Source organism: Halichondria panicea, chromosome 13 (genome assembly GCF_963675165.1).
Source record: "Halichondria panicea chromosome 13, odHalPani1.1, whole genome shotgun sequence".
In the NCBI taxonomy this organism is placed as follows: domain Eukaryota; kingdom Metazoa; phylum Porifera; class Demospongiae; order Suberitida; family Halichondriidae; genus Halichondria; species Halichondria panicea.
This window is the reverse complement of record NC_087389.1, coordinates 4,440,070-4,465,811: the sequence shown is the minus strand read 5'-3', so window position 1 is coordinate 4,465,811 and position 25,742 is coordinate 4,440,070. Positions and strand designations below refer to the sequence as shown.

General features: G+C 39.5%; 1 protein-coding gene across 4 annotated transcripts; it reads left to right on the top strand.

Annotated features, from left to right (window-relative positions):
• The first annotated feature begins 16 nt into the window (after positions 1-16).
• On the top strand, positions 17-25,253 carry LOC135346083 (uncharacterized). 4 transcript variants are annotated; one of them, XM_064543578.1, is made up of 9 exons: positions 17-129; positions 408-938; positions 1,174-1,381; positions 1,790-1,878; positions 2,092-2,120; positions 2,406-2,525; positions 24,021-24,104; positions 24,848-24,924; positions 25,079-25,253. In XM_064543578.1, exons 1-9 carry the CDS (start codon positions 123-125, stop codon positions 25,131-25,133), a joined length of 1,200 nt encoding a protein of 399 aa, XP_064399648.1. In that variant the 5' UTR covers positions 17-122; the 3' UTR covers positions 25,134-25,253. The 4 variants fall into 4 exon arrangements, 2 of the variants coding, with proteins under 2 accessions (XP_064399648.1, XP_064399650.1); XR_010397984.1 differs by lacking the exons at positions 24,021-24,104; positions 24,848-24,924; positions 25,079-25,253 and adding exons at positions 22,446-22,716; positions 22,867-23,997; XR_010397985.1 differs by lacking the exons at positions 24,021-24,104; positions 24,848-24,924; positions 25,079-25,253 and adding exons at positions 16,383-21,452; positions 21,681-22,439.
• The last annotated feature ends 489 nt before the right edge of the window (positions 25,254-25,742 follow it).

The following is a 25,742-nucleotide window of genomic DNA, read 5'->3' as shown; positions in this document are numbered from 1 at the left end:
CCCTCCCCCAAATTCTCAAAACGAGGCTCCACCTATCAAGCAATCAGATCAGCACAAGCTCAACTAAATTTCTCTCTGTTTTTTCTCAACCTCACACTCTAGCTGTATCTACAGGCTGCATAATGTCTGGTAAGTCAAGTCCTTGTGTTTAGTGTACTCTTGAGATCATTATCAGGCTTGCAATCAATTGCACACAATAGCTAAAACAGTAGTGATCATGTACTACTATACTGACTACATGCACCCGTCACCCATACAGTACCCAGTAGCAAGCCAACCACATGAACTCATTGCATACAGATTGTCTAATGCTTGTAGTTTGTGTTATTCAATCATGACCGTAAAGTACCCAGTACCACACAGATGGTCTAGGTACTTGTGTAGTTCATTAGGATTTTTTCTTTCAGATAATGGATTGTTAGAGAACGCCAATACCAGAACATGTTACCAGGACGCTAAATCCGACCAATCAGATGATGATTTAGTCTCCCTCTCCAGTGCTGAATCAGAGTCAAGTCATTTCTCTGATAACAATGAAATTGACCAGACCACCCAGCCCCACCCTCCTAGTGTGGCCACCGAGAACACTGAGCATCCTAGTGTGGCCACCGAGACTACTGAGCATACTCAGACTGACAACTGTAGTGTCTCTTCAGACGGTTGGTTCAAAGTTGAGGCCAACGTTACGGAGACCACACCCACACAGCCGCTCCCCATGGTGGGACAAAGCAATAGTCAAGGCACAGAGAGTTGTGCTTCTTCAGCTAAGACAGTAGAGGTGCTGTCTAGTAGTGTTCAGGATCCTTCAAGTTTTACGAGCCTAGAGGACACTGAAACTGAAACAGGCTCCATTGTTTCTGCCTCACCATTGCCACAAACAGAAGATGCTGCAACAAGTTTATCTTCCATTGAAGAATTACGACGGAATCAGCAGCAAGGTGTGCACACTTGTATGTACTGTACTGTGTGCGAAGTATGCCACAACCATAATTATTATACATGCACTTATTTCACCTTTGCTATATAGTAAATCTCTTGATTGTGTCTCATCCATGTCCATTATACCCGTGGATTATCCCCATATTCATATACTTAACTATGTCCGAAATTATAGTGTGCGTTGTTGTTCACTCTGAAGATAATCCCTGCGAATATTCAAATTTTGTTTATTAGACACATCAGTTAATGAGGAGCAGTTGGCCACAGGTGGTGAGGTGGGACGAACAGGTACTGAGGAAACAGATGTGGCCTCAGGGGGCGAGAAGAGTGGACGAATGTCCCCTTATCTAATGATCAATAAGGAGGGCAACATTGCCAGGGTTACGGAATTCGAATCCCCTGGTTTGCTCTATGCCAGACCCACCAGCAAGAATAATAAGAGGTGTGTTCTTGTGTGTGTGCGTGGGTGGGTGTGGGTGTGGGTGTGTGTGAATGTACTTCCTTTTTGCTCGTGCAAATAATTATACATCGATGTCCAAGAGGCTACTTACAGTAAATATTGAGTATAAAGTTTTTGCATTTCGTATAAGGTGTACACTAGCTGGGTTTCGGTTCAGGTTAGGGGTATGGGTCTAGAACATGTGAATGAAAGTAGGTTATATGGACTAACCCTAACCCTACCTAGCTTACATCGATCATCATGGTGTAGATTACCTCTATGTTAAGGTCTGTAGTATATATAGCGCAGCAGAATACATTTTATTCTGATGCCACAATGGTTTTGTGCGTGTATTTCTAGCCTGAGGGTACCCCTAGAGTATTTCAATTAAACATGTAATACCCCCCACAGTGAGCTGGTGGCTGATGAGGTGGCAGTTGATGTACTGGAGAAGTATGACGGAGAGGAGGGGGCGGAGGTGGAGGGAGAGGACAGTGAAGGTGGGCGTGGCTACATGCGTGGGTATCTAAATCGTTAATACGTACATTCAGTTTATGATAAAGAAAGATCTTGGGAAAGATCTTTATCCGGAACAGCTAGTGAGTATATCTCGTGATCTTTCAGTCCAAGTACTACTAAGTTTATACATTGCAATTAACATAACATAATTATTAACTAATGCTCTGATGTGACTTTGTTCATGTACTGTACAGACGCTGAAGAGAACTCCTACGAAGTTGGGGTAAGCTCTATTCGTTCTAGCTGCACACACATTCATTTGTTTTTACAATACACACTGTACTTGTACGTGACCTTTTAATTACTTATCAAGTGCCAGCTGTATCAACCATAGGAAGAGGAGGCCAATATCTCAATTTTAGTCCTACATGTAGCATTGAAAAATTTATAAGAACGTAGTTGCTACGTAGCTATTGTATACACAGGCCATACGTTAATTTTAATTGTTATGCCCACTACATGTCATTTTTTTTTTATTTCACTGATTTGGACGTTACCTCTGTCCCAGCTCTCGGAGGGTGTGTCCCTCATTGATCCCGACGTCCTGGGTGACCTTGAGAGGAGGGCAAAGGTCATAGCTGGCAACCTCAACCACGTTATGGATAACCTCAGGAACAGTCTACATGCAGTGAGTCAGTCAATAGAAAGAATGGTTGAAATGTACATTTTTGTAAAGAGAATGTTTTTGTAGTGGGCATAATAATTTATGGACTGTCGATTCATTGTGCAATTATGTAAATAAAGGGCTAACCACATTAGTTTGAGTGCAACCACCGTAATTACTATTACTAGAATGTTTGCGAGCATCGAGCATCAAACATACGCGAATTTTGCGAGTTTTGATTGCTTCGCAAAAACCTATTTAATACAGATATTACGATGATATGATGATCCTTGCCAGAACGCAGATCGCGAAAGTGTAAACATTTCTGCTGATTTGGCTTAGTCGCAAAGGTTTTCACTTGCTAGTAATTAATACTGTATAATTAACGTTGAGGCTCATTTCTAACTGTACAATGTGTACCATTGCATTGTCAGGTGCTTTAATATGAAATCCCCATACGTTTTCTGTTATGGTTTTACTATAGTTATAAGCTGTGCGTGTTGTTAAGAGATGTTCTCTAAGACTTAACATTGTGTGGATAACTGTAGCTTCAGTAATCATCTGTGTAATAGTTTTTGAATGCAGTGGGTAATTTGTTGTGAATATTTCATTTGCTATTGCTTGCGAAATTTTAACCGTGTTTGAACTTGTTGTAGTAAACGAAATACCCATGCTTAGTAAACATTTGGAGATTGTTTGCATAATTATAATGCACTTTCAATTTTGTTTTACAATAATCTTGTGAACGTTTTTTAGTTTCAGGTATTGTTGTTGCTATTCTTAGATTATATCATTAAATGTTGGCATGCACTTTCAGAAAATACAGTCCCTATAAGTATTCGTAAACACAATAAATAGATAACAGTGATAATTAAGCGTTTCCTAAATCAGTGTTATTTCTGCGCTCTGTGACAGCGAGTTCTGTAGTGTGTATGCTCGTTCCCCTAGTGACAGATGTCTCTCACTCGAGTACTCCCTTCTCATGGGCACCCCCTCCAGTTCACGGTACAAAGGGACCTGTATAGCAATATTATAATAATGTACTTTATAGCTACCGTACATACACCATCACAACACTTCAGAGCCTCGGAGCATTTGTGTATACTTATGCTGAGAAACGATTTTATACATGGTACTTAAATTTTGCTGGTGTAATAATGGCTGGCCTAACCTTTGCACAATTTGTATATGAGCATAATTATGTAGGGCATAAAGGTGTGGACATAAAGAAGTTCACTCTAATACATAGCGACTGTTTTTAAAAGACGTAGGAGAGTTGATGTTCATAATTATACTGCTTTTGTATCAGTGCAAATGTTCACTGCCTCCCCATGCAATTAGAGAGGTTAGACCATCATGTACATGTACTGTACTATATGTACTGTACTATATGTACACCTTTAAGAGAGTGCAATAGTTTGTACCTTATCAAACTGATGAGATTCACTAATCCATGTGTGCCTGAATTATCTATGAATCCTCTATCTGTCTGTATACTTAATCTACGGGGACTCTGTACCATTAGCCTATGGCATTTTGTGCCTAATCTAATGAGCCGGGTGTCATAATGATTTACTACTAGCTTGTATTAGCAGACATTGTACGTGTATGCATGCATGTACCTGGTGGATGTGTTCTTCGGTTAGATCTTCTTGAGAATCCACGACTGATGAGTAAATATTCTCGAAAGAAGTTGTTCTCTGCGATATCCATTGTCTTGTAGACAAGTGCGGTTGACTCATAGCTACATGTTCACTATGTAGACCGTGAGGTCCAAATGACGTTGTCATCAAATGTGGTTGACTCATTGTAATACGATGATTCTGTATTAGCCTCATTTGGAACATGTCTTCAGTACGAGGAGCTATTTCAGAGTAGTTAGCTTCTTCTTGGAACTGTACTCTAACAGGAGCCCTAATCGAAGGCACTGAAGGCACTGACGTCGGTGTGCATCGTTGGTACGTTGGTTCATTTCTTTGTTTGAGGCACATTGCCACGATACATCCACACACAAAGAGGTTGAGTACCAGTAGCACAATAAGTCCAGTAGCAGAGGCTGTGCTCACAATAATGACTGTGTTTAGTGACTCTGTGGGGATGGTAAGACCCGGTCTCTCCATTAGTGAGCAGCTACTGGTACATATAAGCTATATACATGTATAGACTTTTGAATCTCAGAAGTATACTCTAACTGCTCTTTAGGTAGCTATAATAGATTGTTAGCTGCTTCTGATGTGTCTATACTGTCCTATACTGTGACCTAAGTGTAGTGTCTTCTCTGAGCCAAGAATACTTATTAGCATACAAATTCTTTGATAGTTGGCTGCTACTGTTAGCTCTTTTGTGAAAAGTATAGTGTATAACGTTCACAAAGGAAATGATCTCCCTTGTGTTTGTACATGCATTAAACAACTTATCAACTTGCATGTGCATTTATTTATAATTCTGATGCTACACATGATTGTACTATATATACTGTATTATGATATACACTTGCTTATAAATATGTATGTACGTGTTGTGTTATACACAATGAAACCTGTGGTCACCCTTAATAATTATTGTGTGTGTAATATTGACCTGCATGGTTGCCAGCAATAAAGAGAAGTGGCCTGCTAACACAGTTAAATGGCTGTTTTATATATAAGGGATTAGAGGTTTCACTGTATACATGTACTGATTTAAGGCATATGACATGGTACAATATAGGCAGTAGAATGTGATTGTGAATCACAAATTATAAAAAATTGTTGGCTAAATGCATGATGACATACATGCACGCTCATGAAATTATGTATATACGTAGCCATTCAGTTCAAGTTGTTGTCCGTAAGTGCTCGTTATCCAATGACACTGACTGTTCTCCAACTTCTTGCTTTGAAGTTTTGCTTGTACAACCACTTCTAGCCAAAGCCTCGCAACTATGACCACCGCGAAACAGTCACTGTAATCCGAGTCCATTTTGCTATTAAACTCATTCCCATCTCGATACAGTAGACTCTTGTTAATCCGGCCACCCTTGGGATCGTGCAGCTTGGCCGAAAATAGCATGGTGGCCACATTTCAGAAAATAGCCACTGCTAAAAACGACCCTACCTCAAATCTAATTGATGCGGTTCTGTCTAGAGGATAATGCTGCTCTCTATTTCCAGTTAAACCACACCCAAAATAGTTCCTGCGATCTATTCTCTTGTATTACTTCAGTGTAAGAAGGCAAAGCTGTTCCTTGTGCTTGAACCTTATAAGTATGAGGGTGGTAGTTCATTTGATAATAATTAATCTGTCATTGACCGTCTCACCAATATAACGTTGTCTCAATGCACTAGTTTGATGCATACGTATCATTGGAATTGAGAAAGCGATAGGTTGTTGTGGTTCTACTGTGGCGGCGGCATTATATTCTGCTCCTCTCTGATAAGTGGCCCTAGCTGTTCTTACTCTTGCTTCAATTCCAGGCCGCACTTCTTCTTCAGAGGCCAGTGAAGGAGGCTATTATTCTTACTCTTGCAATTTGCTCCACTCGAGAGATTATTTCTATGTCTCAAATGACGGCACATACACCCCAGACATAATTATTGCTAGACAGATTAGTCCTGGAATACCACCACCAAGTCCACCAAATATCAGTGTTGAAAATTGAGGCCAGTATTGGATAGTCTGTTCTGCGCTTGACTGATAGCTGGTATCACTGTCATCTCATCTGTACTTCAAAAACTGTACTAGCTATATAATTACTGACTCTATAGTGATCGACTAACTCAGTGTACTTAAGCACGACTTATTGACCTGATTATGTGTTAACAGCTATTTAGACTTCGTATTTTTCTCCCAAATAATAATCCTTTGCAGTATCGACTAACTCAGTGTACTTAAGCACGACTTATTGACCTGATTATGTGTTAACAGCTATTTAGACTTTGTATTTTTCTCCCAAATAATAATCCTTTGCAGTAACTTCCTGTTTCATATTTCCCCAAACATTGTCTTCCTGTAGCATGTCTGAGTGTTGGGGTCATTTTAAGTGCGCTATATGATGTGGTTTAAGATCAATTGTCACTGGTCATGACAAATTGAGATATCAAACTCACAGTTAAGATACTCTAAGTTGTTTAATATCCAATTGGTTGTTGTAATTGCTGAGTGATGTAACGCCTCCGCACACCATGGCATGTCAATCCTTGTATATGTGACCCTGCCTGTTCTTACTTTTCTTGGCTCCAATAGAGTTCATGGACGATTATTTGTATCGTTCAAAATACGGCAGACAATTCCCAGACATATTGCTATACAACATAGTCCTAGAGTATCACCACCACTTACACTAATTATTAACACTTACACTAATTATTAACACTGTTCTTAAATCCGTCATCTCGTCTATACTATAACATAGAAACTGTGCTAATAATGGCTAGCTATATAATTATTGAATCTATATAATTATAGTGATCGACTAACTTGGTGTACACACGTACATGTTGTCCTAATCATTGTTAACAGCTACGTATATATAGATTTTGTGTTTCCTCCCAAATTATCTGTTCTCATGAAATAACTTGTGTTGTCTTGTGCTTCACGTGACACCTCTGCACCTGCACTATAGGACGCCATACGATGTGAATCCTTTTATAGTGGCTGTTTTCTGAAGCTGCATTTGTTCCTGAGCTACAGTTACTTCACTTGGACCAGCAGCATTTATAGTTTCAACCGATTCCTGCAACCGATTCTCTTGTATTGTTTCAGTGTAAGAAGGTAAATCTTTTCCTTGTGCTTGAACCTCATAGTATGAGGGTGGTGGCTGATTTGATAATGATTTGTCATTGACTATCTCATCAATAGAATCAGAGTCTGTGCTTACAGGTTGTCTTAATGCTCGAACCATTGGAATTGAGAAAGTGAACGTTTGTTGTGGTCTTGTGTCGACATTATATTCTGCTCCTCTCTGATTATGATAAGTGGCCCCGCTTGTTTCGATAAATCTTGGCACTACGTTAGACCTAGTAGATTCTTGTGGACGATCATTTCTCTTTCTCAAATGACAGCATATACATATCAGACACACTGTTATACAGACTACACCAACAACAATTGCAACATAATATAACCACGATAATCCAGAGGGATCAATATTGGATGTTCTGTTCTGCGATTGGCTGATAGGTGGTATCACAGTCATATTTCTCTACTAATAATGATCGACACTTTGCTATAATGAATAGCTGTACTGTATAGCTATACTGACTGTTACTTACTTATATACATATGGATGACAGGCTGACCTATAATCAGCTGTGATGACAAAGTTCATGTCTTCCCAGTAATCCACTTTATACTTCCTGCGTTATAATTTTGTTTTCCTTGCATGAGCATATTTGAGTGTTGAGGTCTTTTCTATGTGTGTACTGTTGTGGTTTTGATTTTATTGACATCAAACGCTTACCCAAAGTTATATAGCTAGCATGCACTGATTAGCTTACTATAAAGTGCTATACATCTGTGTTTTACTAGAATGAGTGATACATGCACATCTCTTCAGTGCATGTTTCACATCTACTTCATCATAATTATACTACCCCTGGGAATAGGATAACTTCTATACACTCTCAATTTCGGCATTCTAAATTATCCTTTTTCAAATAAACATTATAACTAGAGCACTGAAGTGCAAACCCTCGGCTGGTGACATGAATAAAGAAACCAGAAGAGTGATATAATTATAATGCAGTGCATGTAACATGTATGACTGACTAGCACAGTAACGGCTCAAGAGCAATTAACAATGTACATGCATCATGGACTGTGGACTGGGATCACAGCAAAGAAGCCTGGAGTCTTAGACTTAGAGAAGTATGGCTCCTGCCAGGCTAGAGTATAGGATCCAGAGTCAGTCAATAACCATGCTTTGACTGTCAATTGTTCCTGGTAAGGATCACTTCAGCTGCAAATGCATAGTCAAGGCCACGTGTAGCTAGCTAGCTGCCCAATGTGCAAGTTCAAGCTTCTTAGCTTTTGCTCGACAAAGAAGCTTTAACATCAAAATCTGCCACTATTTAAACCAAGATATTGTTGTATGAAGGCTATCCATGCTGTAAACGCAGTGCTGTGGCATCCAGGTGAGTAGAAAAGGCTATCACAAACAAACCAACCAACAGACTACTATACCCGTGGCCGCCCACGCGCACCTCAGGTAATGATTATTATATGGCATTGTTCACAATCTGTCCGAGCTATAGTCTTGTAGCATTTACTCCAACTTCTTGTTGTTTCTGCATAATTATGCCATTATAGTGCTACGTATCTAGTTAAAATATTGCGTTTTGGCCAATTTTAAGGCTACGAAAACGCTATACGATTTTATTTATGCTATTAATTTGCGATTAAATGTCGCGATTTCAATAGGGATTGTATACATGCAGGCCTCGAATAAAAGCCAATAATTGTGCGATATACAGTATGATAGACACTCACATAAATAGCATTAGAGTGTAATATCACGCATACATTTCTAGCACTATACGGTATTGTCTTGTGCTTCATGTGACGTCTCTGCACCTTCACTTGGATGTGGTATGTCGATTCTTGTAGTGACTGTTTCCTGAAGTTCCTGATCCACAGTTATTTCACTTGGACCAGCAGTATTTATAGTTTCAACTGATTCTTGTGATCTATTCTCTTGTATTACTTCAGTGTAGGAAGGTAAAGCTGTTCCTTGTTCCTGAACCTTATAGTACGAGGGTGGTGGTTCATTTGATAATGATCTGTCGTTGACTGTCTTACCAATAGAATCAGAGTCTGTGTTTACAGGTTGTCTCAATGCACTAGTTTGAGGTACCATTGGAATTGAGAAAGCGATAGGTTGTTGTGGTTGTATTGTGGCAGCAGCATTATATTCTGCTCCTCTCTGATAAGTGGCCCTAGCTGTTCTTACTCCTGCAATTGGCTCCACTCGAAACATAAATCTTCGTGGGTGATTATTTCTATGTCTCAAATGACGGCACATACACCCCAGACATATTGCTATACAAATTAGTCCTGGAATTCCACCAAGTCCACCATATATTAGTGGTGAAAAATTGGGGCCAGTATTGGATGGTCTGTTCTGCGCTTGACTGATAGCTGGTATCACCGTCATCTCCTCTGCATGTACTTAAAAACTGTATACTAATCACTATATAGCTGTTTTTACTGACTCTATATAGTGATCGAGTGTACTTATATACGTCGACCTGTTGGCCTGATTATGTGTTAACAGCTATAATTAAGATTTCGTATTTTCTCCCAAATAATCTGTTCCTTTGAAGTAACTTCCTGTTTCATATTTCCCCAAACATTGTCTTCCTGTAGCATGTCTGAGTACATGTTGGTCATCTGTCGGCAGTGGCAATCATCAAACGTTTATTATGTGTTTGTGCCATGGCTTTACAGGAAATGCGATTTTATGTACAAGAATTGATGTAAAAACTTCCTGCCTGGCACTCTATAGTTCTAGAGTGATTCCCAAACTATAGCTTATGCTGTGTTTTTTCTTTGCTGCTGTCGATGAAAAATGTTTGATCAACATTTCAAGTAATGCTGGTTTAACATATAAAACTCTTTCTATGATCAGCAAGTCAACGAGTTAAGATGGATGGAGTACACTGTGAAGAGTCGAAAATGACTCTAAGACAAAAGATCGAGATGGGATTGAGTTCAATAGCCAGACAGTCCCTTCTGTGACCGGATGACCATGCAGTCCACGACTGTCTCGCTCTTGTCATTGTTGCGGAGATTTGTCTAGAGGTGGTTGTACAAGCAAGGCTTCATAGCTCATGACATCATTGTATATAGTTCCCTGCTAAACACTCTCAAGAGCATGGGATCTATATATAATACCCTGTTATCAATGCATGGGGGCATAGCTTGTGTTGTGTTTTTGTACTCAGCTTCATGCATGCTCTCTTTCGGCATTCTGGGAAAATTTAACAATGTTGATAAACATATAATCAGTCCACATGTATTTATACATGCATGTACGTATAATTGCCACAGTGCATATATAGTTCACAATCTCAACTGCTTGCATGGCTTGCTAAGTTATTGCATTGTGCTTCATGTGATGCCTTTGCACCTACACATGTATACTATAGTACGTATGTCAATCCTAGCTTGTAGCAGCTGTTTCCTGAAATTGCGTTTGTTCCTTAGCTACAGTTACTTCACTTGGACCTGCAGCATTTATGGTTTCAACTGATTCCTGCAACCGATTCTCTTGTATTGCTTCAGTGTAAGAAGGCAAAGCTTTTTCTTGTGCTTGAACCTCATAGTATGAGGGTGGTGGCTGATTTGATAATGATCTGTCATTGACTGTCTCACTAATAGAATCAGAGTCTGTGTTTACAGGTTGTCTTAATTGAGGAAGTGAGAAAGCCAAACGTTGTTGTGGTGCTAATGTGGCGACAGTGGCGGTGGCGGCGTCATCGTTGTCGTTGTCATTGTAGTTGTCGTCGTTGTTAGTTTGTCTGTATTGAATTCTTCGAGTTGAGGTTGCTCGAGTTCGTGGATGATTAATTCTATCTTTCATAACACGGCATATAATTCCCAGAAATATTGCTATACCGATTAGTCCTGGAATACCAACACCAAGTCCACCAATTAACAGTGTTGAAGATGTTGAAGAATCGGAACCAGTATTGGATGGTCTGTTCTGCGCTTGGCTGATAGCTGGTATCACCGTCATTTCCTCTGTACTAATAACAAGAAAGTGTCTAATAATTATACTGAATCTGACTCACTTGGTGTACTTTTATACACACACCTGTCGACCTAACCATTATTGTGTTATTATTATTATTGTGTTATATAGCAGCTATTATCCCAAATAATCTGTTCCCATGAAGTAATTTAATCCCTGCTTCAATTCCTGGAGCGTGTTTGAGTAGCTATGTTTAAGTACGGAATCTGATCTGTGTTTAACTATATAGAATCCTTTTAACCATGAACCTTAATTGTTATTCTATTAGGCCGAAATTCATAATGTTCTGGTCATCTGTTGGCATTGACTATAATATAGCGTGTGCATGCTGTGATTTTTACTGCTCTCGATTTTGGGGTTCAGAAAAAACTTAGAATTTATTTTGATTTAACGTTTAACCCTTTAACCGTCACGGGCCACGATCGTGGCCCGCAATAGTGACTTTTTTTGCGAAATTCTAATTCTGCGATACTTAGGAAGTAGCTCGAACTACGCACATCCCTGTATAGAGGAAGAGCTGTAGAATCACGTGCAATTTAGTCTAGAATTTTCCAAGCCACGTTGCTATATTAAAATTTCATTAGCATCTTACCGCACGAAGTTTATAGCTATGGCTAGGTTGTTTACTTGTGCCGATGTGCTTGAACAGCTTGAGGACAGCAATGGCGATGTCTCCTCTGGTGATGACAGTGCCTATGAAGGAGAGAGGATAGTAGGATACCTCCCAAAGGCTACCAGCTTTATGCCAGACGCTGATGAACTGTCTGGGACTGAGGACATGCATGACATGGACCTAGACGCTAGAGCTATGGACCAGGACGGTGAAAGACCAGGAGAGGGCTCACTGTGTGACTCTGGCAAGTAGTATAGTATAGCCTGAATATCAGTAGTAAGTATAGTATAGCTAAAATAGAATTAGCATTAATGAACAGTCTTTATGTGAGCTTGTAAATTTCATAGATCGTTCACGGATATAGTATTACATGTACGTATTGTACTTCAAATTGATATATCTTAGCACTGTTACATTCATATGATGTGAAAATCAAGTTTAGTCAAGCCTTTATACCATATGATAGGCTGATCCATAAAAAAAAATTTTTGGATTTTATCTCACCGCTGGCCGAGCATTTAAAATGATAAAAACGGGTGAGCGTAATAACCGTGGTTGTTATGGCAACACATGTTGCACCATTTTATTCCTTGTTGTATGGGCATTCTATTGGTATATGGTTGCTAGGCATTTTATTGCTCTGGAAACCCGATAGAGAATTTACAGACATTTCACTTCACTGTTAATTAAGAATCCGACGGTTAAAGGGTTAACATTATTTTCCTTATATCCTTCAAGTCAATATTATTTTGTTCAAGTCAAGACGGATGGGCTGTACCTCAGTAGCTGTGAAAAATGTGTAAATGACGAAATTCTCTCTAAGCCTTGAATGGATGATAGGACTAGTTGAGAGACGAAATTTTGAGATAGGAATTATGACTGTGACATGAAGCATCAGTCGATTTTTGCATCTGATCACTCTCTTATTATAATTGTATTACCGTAGAAATTGAATTATAGGTACCTGATCATTGTGATAACAGCTAATATAGATTTCTTTTTCTCCCAAATAATCTGTTCCTTTGAAGCAAATTCCTGTTGTATATTTCCCCAACTATATTATATTTGAAACGTTTATTATGTGTCTGTGGCTTTATTGGAACCTGTGCATGTGACTTGCTTAATAAATGTGATTTTAGGAATAGGATGTTATGTGATAACCATCCACTCACACTAATTATGCCTCGGTGCGCATGCGCAAGCGAGGTATACAGTAGTGTGTTTGTTTGTGTCTGTGTCTGTGTCTGTGTAGACTGCTATAGCATCAATGAAGTGCAAGTAAGAGTTTCTATATGCTTCTAGTCATGTTTTCAGTATTTGTGGATTTGTAAAATAATGCTTTGTTCTCGAGTTATGCCTATATTCTAGCTATTGGTATAGTTGGAAGAGTAAGAAGAGAGCTGCAAGGCTCTGATCCAACCACTAATTTTAGACTTGAACTTTTGGCATCAATAATTTTTAACAATAATCCATCGTCGATCATTACCCACTCTTTGAGTTTCCCTATGATTCCTGGATTTCTGCCTGCATGCAGCAAAATTAAAAATATCCATCATGATATAATGCATGTGTGTATATGTTATTATAGCTTTGGCACCTCTACGGATCAGCATGCACCCGCGGTGCTTTCATTATGTAGGGTGATTCCCAAACCAGAAACATGAATAGTGGCCTTATTATACTATTAATTACGTGTTAAGAATGGACTATATCACCAGCATAATTATACTCCAATAGCTGTGAAGAGTCGAACATCAGAACTAGAAATTCTAAACCTTGAGTGGACAATGGCACTATATTATATATAGTCAAGAGACAAAAGATCGATATGGGAATGAGTTTGAAAGCAAAATAGACCCTTCTGTGACTGGATGACAGTGACTCTCTCGCAGTCATTATGGTTGCGAGGTTTTGGCTGAAGGTGGTTGTACAAGCAAGACTTCAAAGCAAGATATTGGAGAACGATATCATTGATATAGAGCACTTATGTCAGTACAAGAGCTAGCTGAAACTGAATGGCTTATAGTATATCCATGAGAGTGTGTGTCACTGTCTGTGCATGTATGTGTCATCATAATTCGCCAACAATACACGTCAGTCATCCTTATATTTATGTTTACATATATCCATAGTGTCAAGTGTGCCACATATATAATAGCATATGACTGTGTAGCAGTATACACTTACTGTAATATCACAATATGTAGAGAAATGTCTTATTATTTCCACAATAGTGTACACAAAATAGTAATGCATGTATTAACTGTATATACATTGTGATGAGCTGTATAATTATTAATATATACTCATTAATTTATAGTTTGCTTAGTTAAAGGTTAATTTATAAGGTTACCCCGGTCAATAAGGACATTGTGACCATCTATTTCGGGGACAATCTAAATATGACTGTTTATGCAGTGTTTATATACATGTCTGTAGCAATTCTGCATGCATGTTTGTTTTCCCTTGTATACCGTATAGCGGGTAAGTTTCGTGGGGTAAAAAATTGTTCAACTCGAGAAACAGTGGTTTTCGTGAGTAAAAATTTCGTTTAGTCTCGTGGCTGCACGGCATTCCTACGTTCCGATAAGCCACGCCTACGTTAAAATTTCGTTGAGGTCAGCCTGCCCACGAAAATAACGAAAATTACCAGCTATACGGTAGTATAATAATACGAAAACATTATGTGACATTAGCAGCAATATTATAGGTTGGCATTGATTGTTATGGTGTCTTCATTCGCTGGCATGTTCAATAGCATACAGTGCAGGGTTCCCAAAAGATACATGTCTGTAATTGTAATGACTAACTTGATGTACAGTGCAACTTATACATGTGACATGCATGTTTGTTGTGAGGACAGAGTCCGTATTTGTCTGCAAATAATTCCCCAAGCTGTTAGTGTGTTTTCCTTGAGTGCATGTTGAGATCATTTGTATGTATACTGTTGTGGTCAGGAGTCCAATATGCCATGTCTATGCTGCATGGGTCACATGTTGTAGTGGATTCTTAACTGGATCTCTATTACACTCACCTATTATAGCTGTCTACTTGTTATATATTTACTTCACTTCACTTTGTTTCACTTTTTCATGTAATATAACATGTGGCTGACTGAGTCTCCAGACGTGCACAAGATATGTTGTACAAATAGATAGTAAAATGATAGTCATGCAGTGGTGACGTAATTATAATGATATACATATAGCTAATCAATACACGCACATACAGTTAATCAGTTCATTAGTTCATCATCTTCGATCAAGCACTCAGTAAAAGAATTTAGTCGAACGTGCCCGAACAACGACATTCTCAGTTGGGCGATCGGTGTTCTGTGTATCTTGAGCTCGAACGATAACGTTCTCAGTTGAGTGATCACTCATATTCGTGTGCTGTGTCTCTTGGGGATCAGTACGAACTTCTAGCGGGTATTATGTGTTGGACAGATCTCCGAATGATCCTGATCTGCCCTCCCTTAGATATTACCTTTACACGCACGCCATAAAGCTTATCATCTGAGCTTGGGATGAGCTCTTCGACTCTACCCAATCTCTACATTCCTCGTGGGTGTCCTTCATCTGCGTAAACCGCCACAACTTCGCCCACCTGAAGAGTATAGGTGGCTCCCTTTTGCTGGCGAGTGCGATGAAACTCTCTTAACTCTAATGAATACTCCTGTTTCCATCGCTTCCAGAATGTATCCAGCGTTCTAGGGAGATGACTCGCTCTTCGGGTGAGGTTCTCAGGAGAATAGTCCTCATTGTGAGTCTTCTCATGCTCTGTGGCATCTGGAAAGAGAGGATCCTATATCCGACCAGTATATAGGTGAGATGGTGTCAGGGCCTCTGTAACATCATGTAAGTAAGGGGTCTTGAATTTAGCACCCTTCCACCTCTGTCACAAGAGTTCATCAAAGGTCAGACAGGTTTTCCCTACGGATTTTCTTAGGCATCGTTTTGCACATTTTATCATGCGTTCGAAAGCTCCACCCTACCAAGGGGCCTTCTTAAGATTAAATTGCCACTGTATATGTACAGTACTGAAGAATTTATTCACTTCTGGTCGTTCACAAATGCTCGATGTCGAAACTGATGCCGCCTTAAATGTCTTTGTGTTATCAGAAATCAATGTATCTGGCGTTTTTCGTCTAGTTGTGAAACGTCTTATGAATCATGAGTCAGTCAGTGGTGACGTAATTATAATGATATACATTCCATACATTTTCTCCCAAATAATCTGTTCCTTTGAAGTAACTTCCTGTTTCATATTTCCCTAAATTAGTATGTCTGAGTACATGTTGGTCATCTGTTGGCAGTGGCAACATCAAACATTCATTATGTGTTTGTGCATGGCTTTACAGGAAATGCGATTTCACGTACAAGAATTGATGTCAAAACTTCCTACCTGGCACTCTATAGTTCTAGAGTGATTTCCAAACTATAACGTATGCTGTGTTTTTTTACTGCTGTCAATTTGGTTCTGAAAAATGTTTGATCAACATTGCTGGTTTAACATATACAACTCTTTCTATGATCAGCATCAAGATTGATGGAGTACACTGTGAGAGACGAAAGGTCAAGATAGGATTGAGTTCGGTCCCTTCTGTAATCGGATGACCATGCAGTCAGTCCATGACTGTCTCGCAGTTGCGGAGATTTGGCTGGAGGTGGTTGTACAAGCAAGGCTTCATAGCTCATCGACATCATAATTATAGTTCCCTGCTAAACACACTCAAGTGGGATCTATATAGTACCCCTGTTATCAATGCATGGGCTAACCCCTAACCTTAATCCTAACCCGGGGGTATATAGTTTGTGTTGTGTTTTTGTACTCAGCTGCATGTATGCATGCTTTCTTTCGGCATTCTGGGAAAATTTAACAATGTTGATAAATATAATCAATCCACATGTATAATATCGTCATTATACACGCATGTACGTAGTTGGTATTTTGACTTAATTGCCACAGTGCATAGTTCACAATCTCAACTGCTTGCATGGCTTTGCTGAGTTATTGCATTGTGCTTCGTGTGGTGCCTTTGCACCTACACATGTATACTATAGTACGTATGTCAATCCTAGCTTGTAGCAGCTGTTTCCTGAAATTGCCTTTGTTCCTGAGCTACAGTTACTTCACTTGGACCAGCAGCATTTATAGTTTCAACTGATTCCTGCAACCGATTCTCTTGTATTACTTCAGTGTAAGAAGGCAAAGCTTTTCCTTGTGCTTGAACCTCATAGTATGAGGGTGGTGGCTGATTTGATAATGATCTGTCATTGACTGTCTCATCAATAGAATCAGAGTCTGTGTTTACAGGTTGTCTTAATTGACTAGTTTGAGGAAGTGAGAAAGCCAAAAGTTGTTGTGGTGCTAATGTGGCGGCGGCGGTGGCGACGTCATCGTTGTCATCGTTGTTGTTGTTGTCATTGTCGTCGTTGTTATTATATTCTGTTTGTCTGTAATGAATGAGTCTAATTCTTCTTACTCCTGGGTCCACTCGAGTTGAGATTGTTCGAGTTCGTGGATGATTAATTCTATCTTTCATAACACGGCATACAATTCCCAAAAATATTGCTATACCGATTAGTCCTGGAATACCAACACCAAGTCCACTAATTAACAGTGTTGAAGATGTTGAAGAATCAGAACCAGTATTGGATGGTCTGTTCTGCGCTTGACTGATAGCTGGTATCACCGTCATCTCCTCTGTACTCTGTACTAATAACAAGAAACTGTCTAATGACTATAAATCATAATTACTGAATCTAATAATCTTGACGTACTTGGTGTACTTTTATACACACACCTGTTGACCTAACCATTAATTGTGCTATATATAGCAGCTAATGTAGATTTCCCAAATAATCTGTTTCCCATGAAGTAACTTAATCCCTGCTTCAATTCCTGGAACATGTTTGAGTGTTGAGTCATACGTATAGCTATATGCTTAATAAGTACGGAATCTGATCTGTGTTTAATTATAGAATCAATTCAGATTTTGACGTATAAAACTATGAACCTTGTTGTACATGTGACATGCATGTTCATTGTGAAGACAGAGTCCGTAATTTGTCTGCAAATAATTCCCCAAGCTGTTAGTGTGTTTTCCTTGAGTGCATGTTGAGGTCATTTGTATGTGTACTGTTGTGGCCAGGAGTCGAATATGCCATGTCTATGCTGGGTCACATGTGATAACAAAATTAATGTTGACCCAATTTAGTTATGTGTATATAACCCTGCATGGCCTTTAATTATGTTATAGTTATAACACGGGCACGAGGGATGTATGGAATATATTGCACTGAAGCACGAGGGCGCCAGCCCCGAGGGCTGAGTGCAATATATGCCATGCAGCCCGAGTGCACGTGTTATAACTAGTTTATATCCCGAGGGCATAGCAACATAACACTGTCCTAGTAACACAATATAAACAGCACAAAAAAAAAGACAGAGACAACTCTAGACACAGCTCCATCTCTTCTCTCTTCTAGACGCCAGTATCTGCAGCGTATAAGATTGGCATGACGGACAAATGGCTTGACACAAAATTGTTGGAGTTCCAACTGAAATCTGCAAAACAGCCCCACCCCACTTACTGCATGCTGCAAAGAAACAGTCCCACCCCACTACTCAGTGAATACATGTATTAGCTGCTGGTCTACGCTCGGCCTCATAACCAAGCCAAGAAAGCTCGCTTCTACACTGCTGCAAAACAGCTCATGCCCCCAGCAAAAAGAGCCACTTCTAGTGCTAAGGTGAAGCAGAATTGACATGCATCACGAGGTCGAGGACTAGGTCGATCTAGGAACACAGAATCTTCCACAAAATGAATCTTGGACAATTTTAAAACCTGCATGGTTGCAAGAAGAAACTCCAGCAGTGCTGAACATTCATTCCTGCATGGCTGGACACACTTTGATACTTGTTATTTCTCATGCGTATTAATTTAATTTTAATTTAATTGTCTGTCTAATTGCCAGAGGGGCGTTTTGTGGTTAGTGCATTATGACTTTGCGGTCAGTGCAATATGACTTTCAGCAGTGCATTATGCTGCATATTGCACTTGGCAACAACGTAGCAACGGGATATAAGCTGCATATAATATGCTGTATTTATCGAGTGCCCTAAATTGTTCGATACATGCATGTCAATGCAGTAATGAGTACATTGTTCACAAAATGTCATGTCCGTTCAGTCTCAGCTCATCCCCTTTATAGAAGCTATAGTGAAACAACATACGTAATTATACTGAATCTCGTTTACTAAGGAATGACTTAAGATTTGGATATCAACTACATATCCTGTCGCTATCAGAACTAGAGCACTGAAGTGTGAACACCTCGGCTGTGACATGAATAATAGGTGTTGTCAAGAGTAGTCTTGTCTTGCAATAAATGCAGTGAACATGCTGGCTAAACAGGAAGTAACAGGAGCAGTGTATTAAATTAGAGCCTGAGGCATGCTGAAAATGGAGTTTTAGTAGTCCATGAGACATGCATGCACTGTGGACTATAGGAGCTTGAAGTATTAGAAATAATGGCTCCTGTTCTGGGCTAGAATAGTGTTATCAAATTGCACCCTAGATCAATTTCCATCCTACAATAAAGAACATCAACAAAATTAAGAAGCCACAACCACATTCTAGCTTTCTTTTCTAGTGACCCTTTTCCATTGTTCCTGGTATAGGATCACTTCAGCTGTAAATACGTACCTTGAATAAAGGCCATCCGGTATTAAAAGACATTCTACTGTAGGTCATGCATGCATTTGAACCTCTATTCTCAAAAATAACCCGCTATATACGATATGCAAACATTCTGTATCATGCATGCAGCAATATTATATAGCTTGACATGTGTCTGAATTTTGTTCTTACGGTGCAGAGTTTACTATCGGCTTCCACTCTACCTATAGTATTGTAACAATGGCTCTAACTGCTTGTTGTTGTTGTCTTATGCTTCATGTAACGTCTCTGCACGGAGGCTGTGGTTTGTCAATCCTTGTAATTTCTGCTCCTCTCTGGTAAATAACTCTGCTTCTTCTTGTTGGTACTAGTGTAGTGGCTGTTTCCTGAAGCTGCCTTTGTTCTTGAGCTACAGTTACTTTACTTAGACCTGCAGCATTTATAGATTTCTGCAACCGATTCTCTTGTATTACTTCAGTGTAAGAAGGCAAAGCTGTTCCTTGTTCCTGAACCTCATTGTATGAGGGTGGTGGTTCATTTGATAATGATCTGTCGTTGACTGTCTCACCAATAGCATCAGATTCTGGTTTTAACGCGTTAGTAAGAGGATTCGAGATAGTGAAAGTATATTGTGGTCCTGTGGCGGCAGTAATTTCTGCTCCTCTCTGATAAATAACCCTGCTTCTTCTTGTCGGTAATAGTGGTGTGTGATCATCTCCCCTCCTCGAATAACTTTCATTTCTCCTTCTCAGATGAGCAATACAGCATCCCACACACATTGCTATATAGAGTGCCACTAATAGTGCACCACCAATGAGTGAAACAAGATACAATACCGACGAATCGATGGCCATCTCACCAATACTATAAGACACTGTGTTAACGACTATACTTATATAGTGACTATAGTGACTGACTATAACGACTAACATGGTGTTCTTATATCCGACATGTTGACCTATTAACATGCATGTTATCAGTTGTGATAACAGAGTTCATATAATTTCTCTGTTCGTTTCCTGCAAGCATAATAAATTATAATTATGCTGGGTGTTGAGGTCATTTCTATTTTTACATGTGTATATACTGCATTATGCAGTGTAGTAGGTAAATGATAATTGTAATCATACGACAAAAGACACTGTGTTAACGACTATACTTAGTGACTATAGTGACTGACTATAACGACTAACATGGTGTTCTTATATCCGACATGTTGACCTATTAACATGCATGTTATCAGTTGTGATAACAGAGTTCATATAATTTCTCTGTTCGTTTCCTGCAAGCATAATAAATTATAATTATGCTGGGTGTTGAGGTTATTTCTATTTTTACATGTGTATATACTGCATTGTGCAGTGTAGTAGGTAAATGATAATTGTAATCCTCCATGGCCAGCTATATATCTGCTGCATATAATTATGGTTCTCCTATTGAGTGCCCTATAGCTATATATAATTTTTGTCTCTTATATGTTTGATACATGTCAGCACAATGCTGAATGTTGTTCACAAAATGTCATGTCCATTCAGTCCTATTTGAAGCTCATCCCCTTTATAGAAGCTAGTGAAACAAGTCATATAGCTAAACACTAAATCTAGAATGAGCGGTATCATTTCAAGTTTTGACATCAACAATGACTACATTTTCATTGCTGCCTCTGTTATTGGTGGACTGTTCATAGCCTTTGCTGTGTTTTTGTACTGCTCTCGGTTTCGTCGTTCTCAAAGAGGTCAAAACTTTTTCCGACGAGCTCCTTCAGATTCAAATAATTTGAGGAGAGACGATCCATCTAGTGAGTTTTCTTTATCGGGTAATTCCCAGAGGCGGATATTGGTTGAAACAGATGATCAGTATAGGATTGAACCAGGAGTGGACTACCAATACTACAGTCCACCTAGCCCTTTCCTCAGTACACAGGTAACTATAAGCTAATGTGTGTATCATGCAGTTGTATGCATGTATCAGAAACCATGTTCTTTGTGTACAATATATCTGTCCCCTGTTGGGGATTCAAACCCATAAAACTGATGTGCAAACAAAAAATTCCATGCCTTCGAGTATATACGCAGTAGTCCTTTCATAATGGCATAACAAAATAATGGTCATGAAGGACCTTCACCGTACATGTCTTCTTTTCCTGTATAGAGAGTAGCGGAAACAAGTGATCCCCTTGGGAACCCACAATCGTCTTCGGCTACTGACCCCCCACCTCCCTACGCTACAGCTATACTCTCTCAGCGATACCAACCCAGAACACCCTCACCTTTGACCTTTAGCGTCTCGGCTAACCCCCTCCCCACAGGGGCTGAAGCTATAACTACTGTTTTGCCTCCAGCTTACGATGTGGCAGTGAGACAAGACAATGATGCAAGATAGATACGAACGTACCAGAACTATATAATAATTGTACTATTACATTCACCAATTTTGCTCACGCAGTGTTGTTGACTCACATGCACACCAAAATGTATAGTAATTATTGCTTCATAATTATAAAGGTGTCCTGAAACCATATTTATTTTGTAGTGATTGCATGCTGTTCACCTCATATTATTATATATAATTTGTAGAACTGTACAGAAATAGCTTTCCACTAATTGAGCACGTGCAGTGTGTACATGTATTTTAATGGTCTACACTGTTCACAGCTTGTACCTGTCCTATACACTATGCAACTCTATTCATGACGACAGTCACATTAGCTCTGTAGTTGCAGTTTCAGCTGCCATAACTAACCACAGTCAATCTTCCAAGACTAGTACTTCAGTAGCTGAAAGAAATGGTAGCTGTGAATGATCCCAATGGAAATGACTTTATTTACCCTTATTTCAATTGGAGCTATTTCTACTACATCGCACCGGCAATTGCTGGTATTCTGATTTTATGTGTAATGGCTTCATACTGTTTTAGAATGTGCCAAAGTCCAAGATCGAGAGGTATCGAGAGCGAAAGGTTCTTTGGATCGAGCAACCGTTCGTGGCGAAGAAACCCAAATGGGACAAATAATTTGAACAGAAGGCAAGACCCGTATGAAACTAATCAGTATTACCCGTGGAGCAACCAGAGAAGACAGAGACGATATGAACGCATGAGAGGACAAAATAACGCGCAAGCTGGCGGAGTTGTTGGCCATCAGTACTATCCTCCGTCTACTAACACCATGTACAATGGACAAGGCCAGGTGAGAAGAAATCACAAGCTCTGTCAGTCATTCTTTCGATAAGATCACCAAAGGGGCTTAATTTATACTATACGTAATTGATGCATTCATAGTGTACATGCAGTAGTACCTCATTTTGATAAATTTGTTTTCACGCTTATATATATACAGAGAGCAGCTGGAATAAGCGATCGCTCCCTCCCAGCTACTGCTCCCAATCTCTCTGACATCGCTCCTAGCAACCTCGGTGATGCTCCACCTTCTTATTCGTCGGCCATGCGTTATCAGCAGCAGAATATCCCCTCGACCACAGCTGGCACACCGGCTACAGTGGCTGTCGAGAGTAGGGGTACACGGCAACAACAAGGTGGTGGTGTTTTGCCACCTGCCTATGATTCGGCTGTTCAACAGAATACCGGGGAAGGCTCTAGACAGAATGCACCCAACACAAATCAGAACAACACGTAGACTTGTTGAATGTGTATGTGTATGTTTCCTTTACCCAAATCGATTTTTTCATGATGTAGAATTGAAGTGTTTTGAATTGCCATTGTTGGCTTGTAATATGTGGTTGTACACTCTGCATGAACTGTATGCTTTCTTGTTCACACCAAGCTTTCTAATAGCAGTATGTGATGTGTTGTACAAACTGTTTTCCTAGAGAGGCTTGTATACTTTTTTAAGTGTCCATACACTTTGTGTCCAGATTTAACTGTTAAGGGGTTCATATTAGTTAGTTCAATGTATATATAGATCCAGGAGCCCATAAAGAGAAGGAGCGGCCAACTTCAACGTACACTCGGGGATCACATCTCGTAATTGCCGGTGAAACCGCACTTCCTTGTATGGAAGCGACTAAGTGGTTGCAAACCGCATCCCTGCATTGCGTATAATACGTGTAGGGATTCAACCACTTAGTGGACCCTGCATATATGGAAATGCGGTCATAACCACTTACGAGATATGATCCCCGTAGTTAGCCGCTCCTTCTCTTTATGGGCTCCTGATAGATCCTATCATTATTATGAAATGAGCATAATTAATTTTTTAGGAGAAGTCTTTTAGTGCATACATCACATGCCCTGAGGCGTTATTGTCATTCTCACCCCTTACATGTATACCTGCATATGTGTGTATTGTGCATGATCATATAATACAGCCAAGCCCCACAAAGTCCCCTATATAGAATGTGTTTCAACCTGCCTTTATTATACATAATTATACAGCATATTGTCTGCCCTGGGGGGTGACTGCAATATGCAGGTTCCTCTACTATCGTTGACACTATAATTATCTGCTGCTTTTCTCTCATACATCACATACAGATGTCGGTGTGTTCCAAGCAGTCTATTGAACTACACAGAGAGTCTGTGGATAACTTACACACTGTAGTGGACTCCAATATCAAGGTACGATTCAACCCTCTACTTTTTCATGCACTTAACACCCGAGTATATGCACGTATGCATGGATAGACTTTTAGTATTCCACAACGTACACATACATGCATGCAATGTTCCATACATACAGTAAGTATATCTTATAGTTCGTAACATGATCTAGTATCAAAATCCCAATTCAACTCTTTGATTATAGCATAGATTGAAGAGTTAGAGGGATAGGAAACGATTTGTATCTCGAGTAACATCCGCGCTACGCTGCAGTTTAATCGAGGCCATCACAACAATGTCTATTTCTACACTCAATGCATAATAAACTACAAGTAACTGTGCTTAGTCCGTGCAACTCACTTATATTTCAAGGTCTATACCTATTGTAATAGTCATAACCAGCACGCTTACACGTTATATGTTCCAATAGCTCTAAAACAGCCTTGGGAACATATATGGAAAGTCTCTTTTTACTGGGTGTGGTCAGACATTAGCAAGTACTACACGTGGCTCATGGACTAGGCGTGTTATAAATTGCTGAAAGAGATGATGTCTCGAGGAAACACAGCTTTGGGAGTTACCCGGCAAAAATGTGCTTAATAGCCTCGTAACGCGGATATTTTTCGAGGCTCCACTGCAGATTCAATGTAAAATCATCACGTGCACCACTCCGTTTCCTATCCCTCTAACTCTTCAATCTATGATTATAGGACACTGTATTTATTTGCTATACTTAGTGTATTTGTTTTATTTCCCCTCAGGCAATGTATGTGTTTATGTCCAAGTTTGAAGAGCTTCACAAATCGTTGGGTCCACTGCAGCAGATAGCATCGCAAATGTATCCTCACTTAATACTAAATTTCATCATTTTTTAAGAAGCGAGAACAGAGGTGGTTGGCTATTATTGACTGATGTTGTATAGTAAGCGTTTGAATCGATAGAGCAGGCAAGGAATTATAATCTGTTCGATCCTTAATGTCTATCACCTACAGACGAGAAGTGGATATCAAACTGAGAGTGTTAGAAAGACAGTTCAGAACTACTTGACGTTTACACATCTTAGCTGTCTTTATGTGTGCACTACAGACTATCAGTTATCACAGTTATTATCATCATCTTAATGTACTTGACTGCATGTATGGTATTGGATTGTTTCGATTGTACGTACACTGTATATCATAAACTGTACTTGGTTAAGGGTGAGTGTAAAAGCTGGAATGCGGAATGGAATGGAATATGGAACGGATATGGAACGGAATACGGAATGACAAATTTAGTAATAAAAGATCTAGAGAGCTGCTGATGGTGCTCTGTACTTTTTTAGTGTATAGTATGACTTAAAAAAAAAATACAGAGCACCATCAGCAGCTCTCTTTTTATTACTAAGCATGTCATTCCATATTCCGTTCCATATTCCACATTCCAGCTTTTACACTCACCCCTTGCAATTGGTTAATGCTATATACATGTATAATGGTTACTGCTAAGAAGAATTAACAGCTATAGCTATGAGCTAGCTATAGGTAATTATTGTCAGGTATAACCATGTATAATTATTATTTCCATTAATTATTCCTCCGAATTAATATTCGGTGATGAGTTGCAGCAATTGTACAAAAATGTACGATAACTACGTACCCATGCAGACGCTCCCAT

What these genes read in the sequence shown, in the direction of transcription:
- LOC135346083 (XM_064543578.1), top strand. An exon ending in ACGACGGAATCAGCAGCAAG is followed by an intron (nt 939 to 1,173) that starts GTGTGCACACTT and finishes TTTGTTTATTAG; the next exon opens with ACACATCAGTTAATGAGGAG. An exon ending in ACCAGCAAGAATAATAAGAG is followed by an intron (nt 1,382 to 1,789) that starts GTGTGTTCTTGT and finishes TACCCCCCACAG; the next exon opens with TGAGCTGGTGGCTGATGAGG.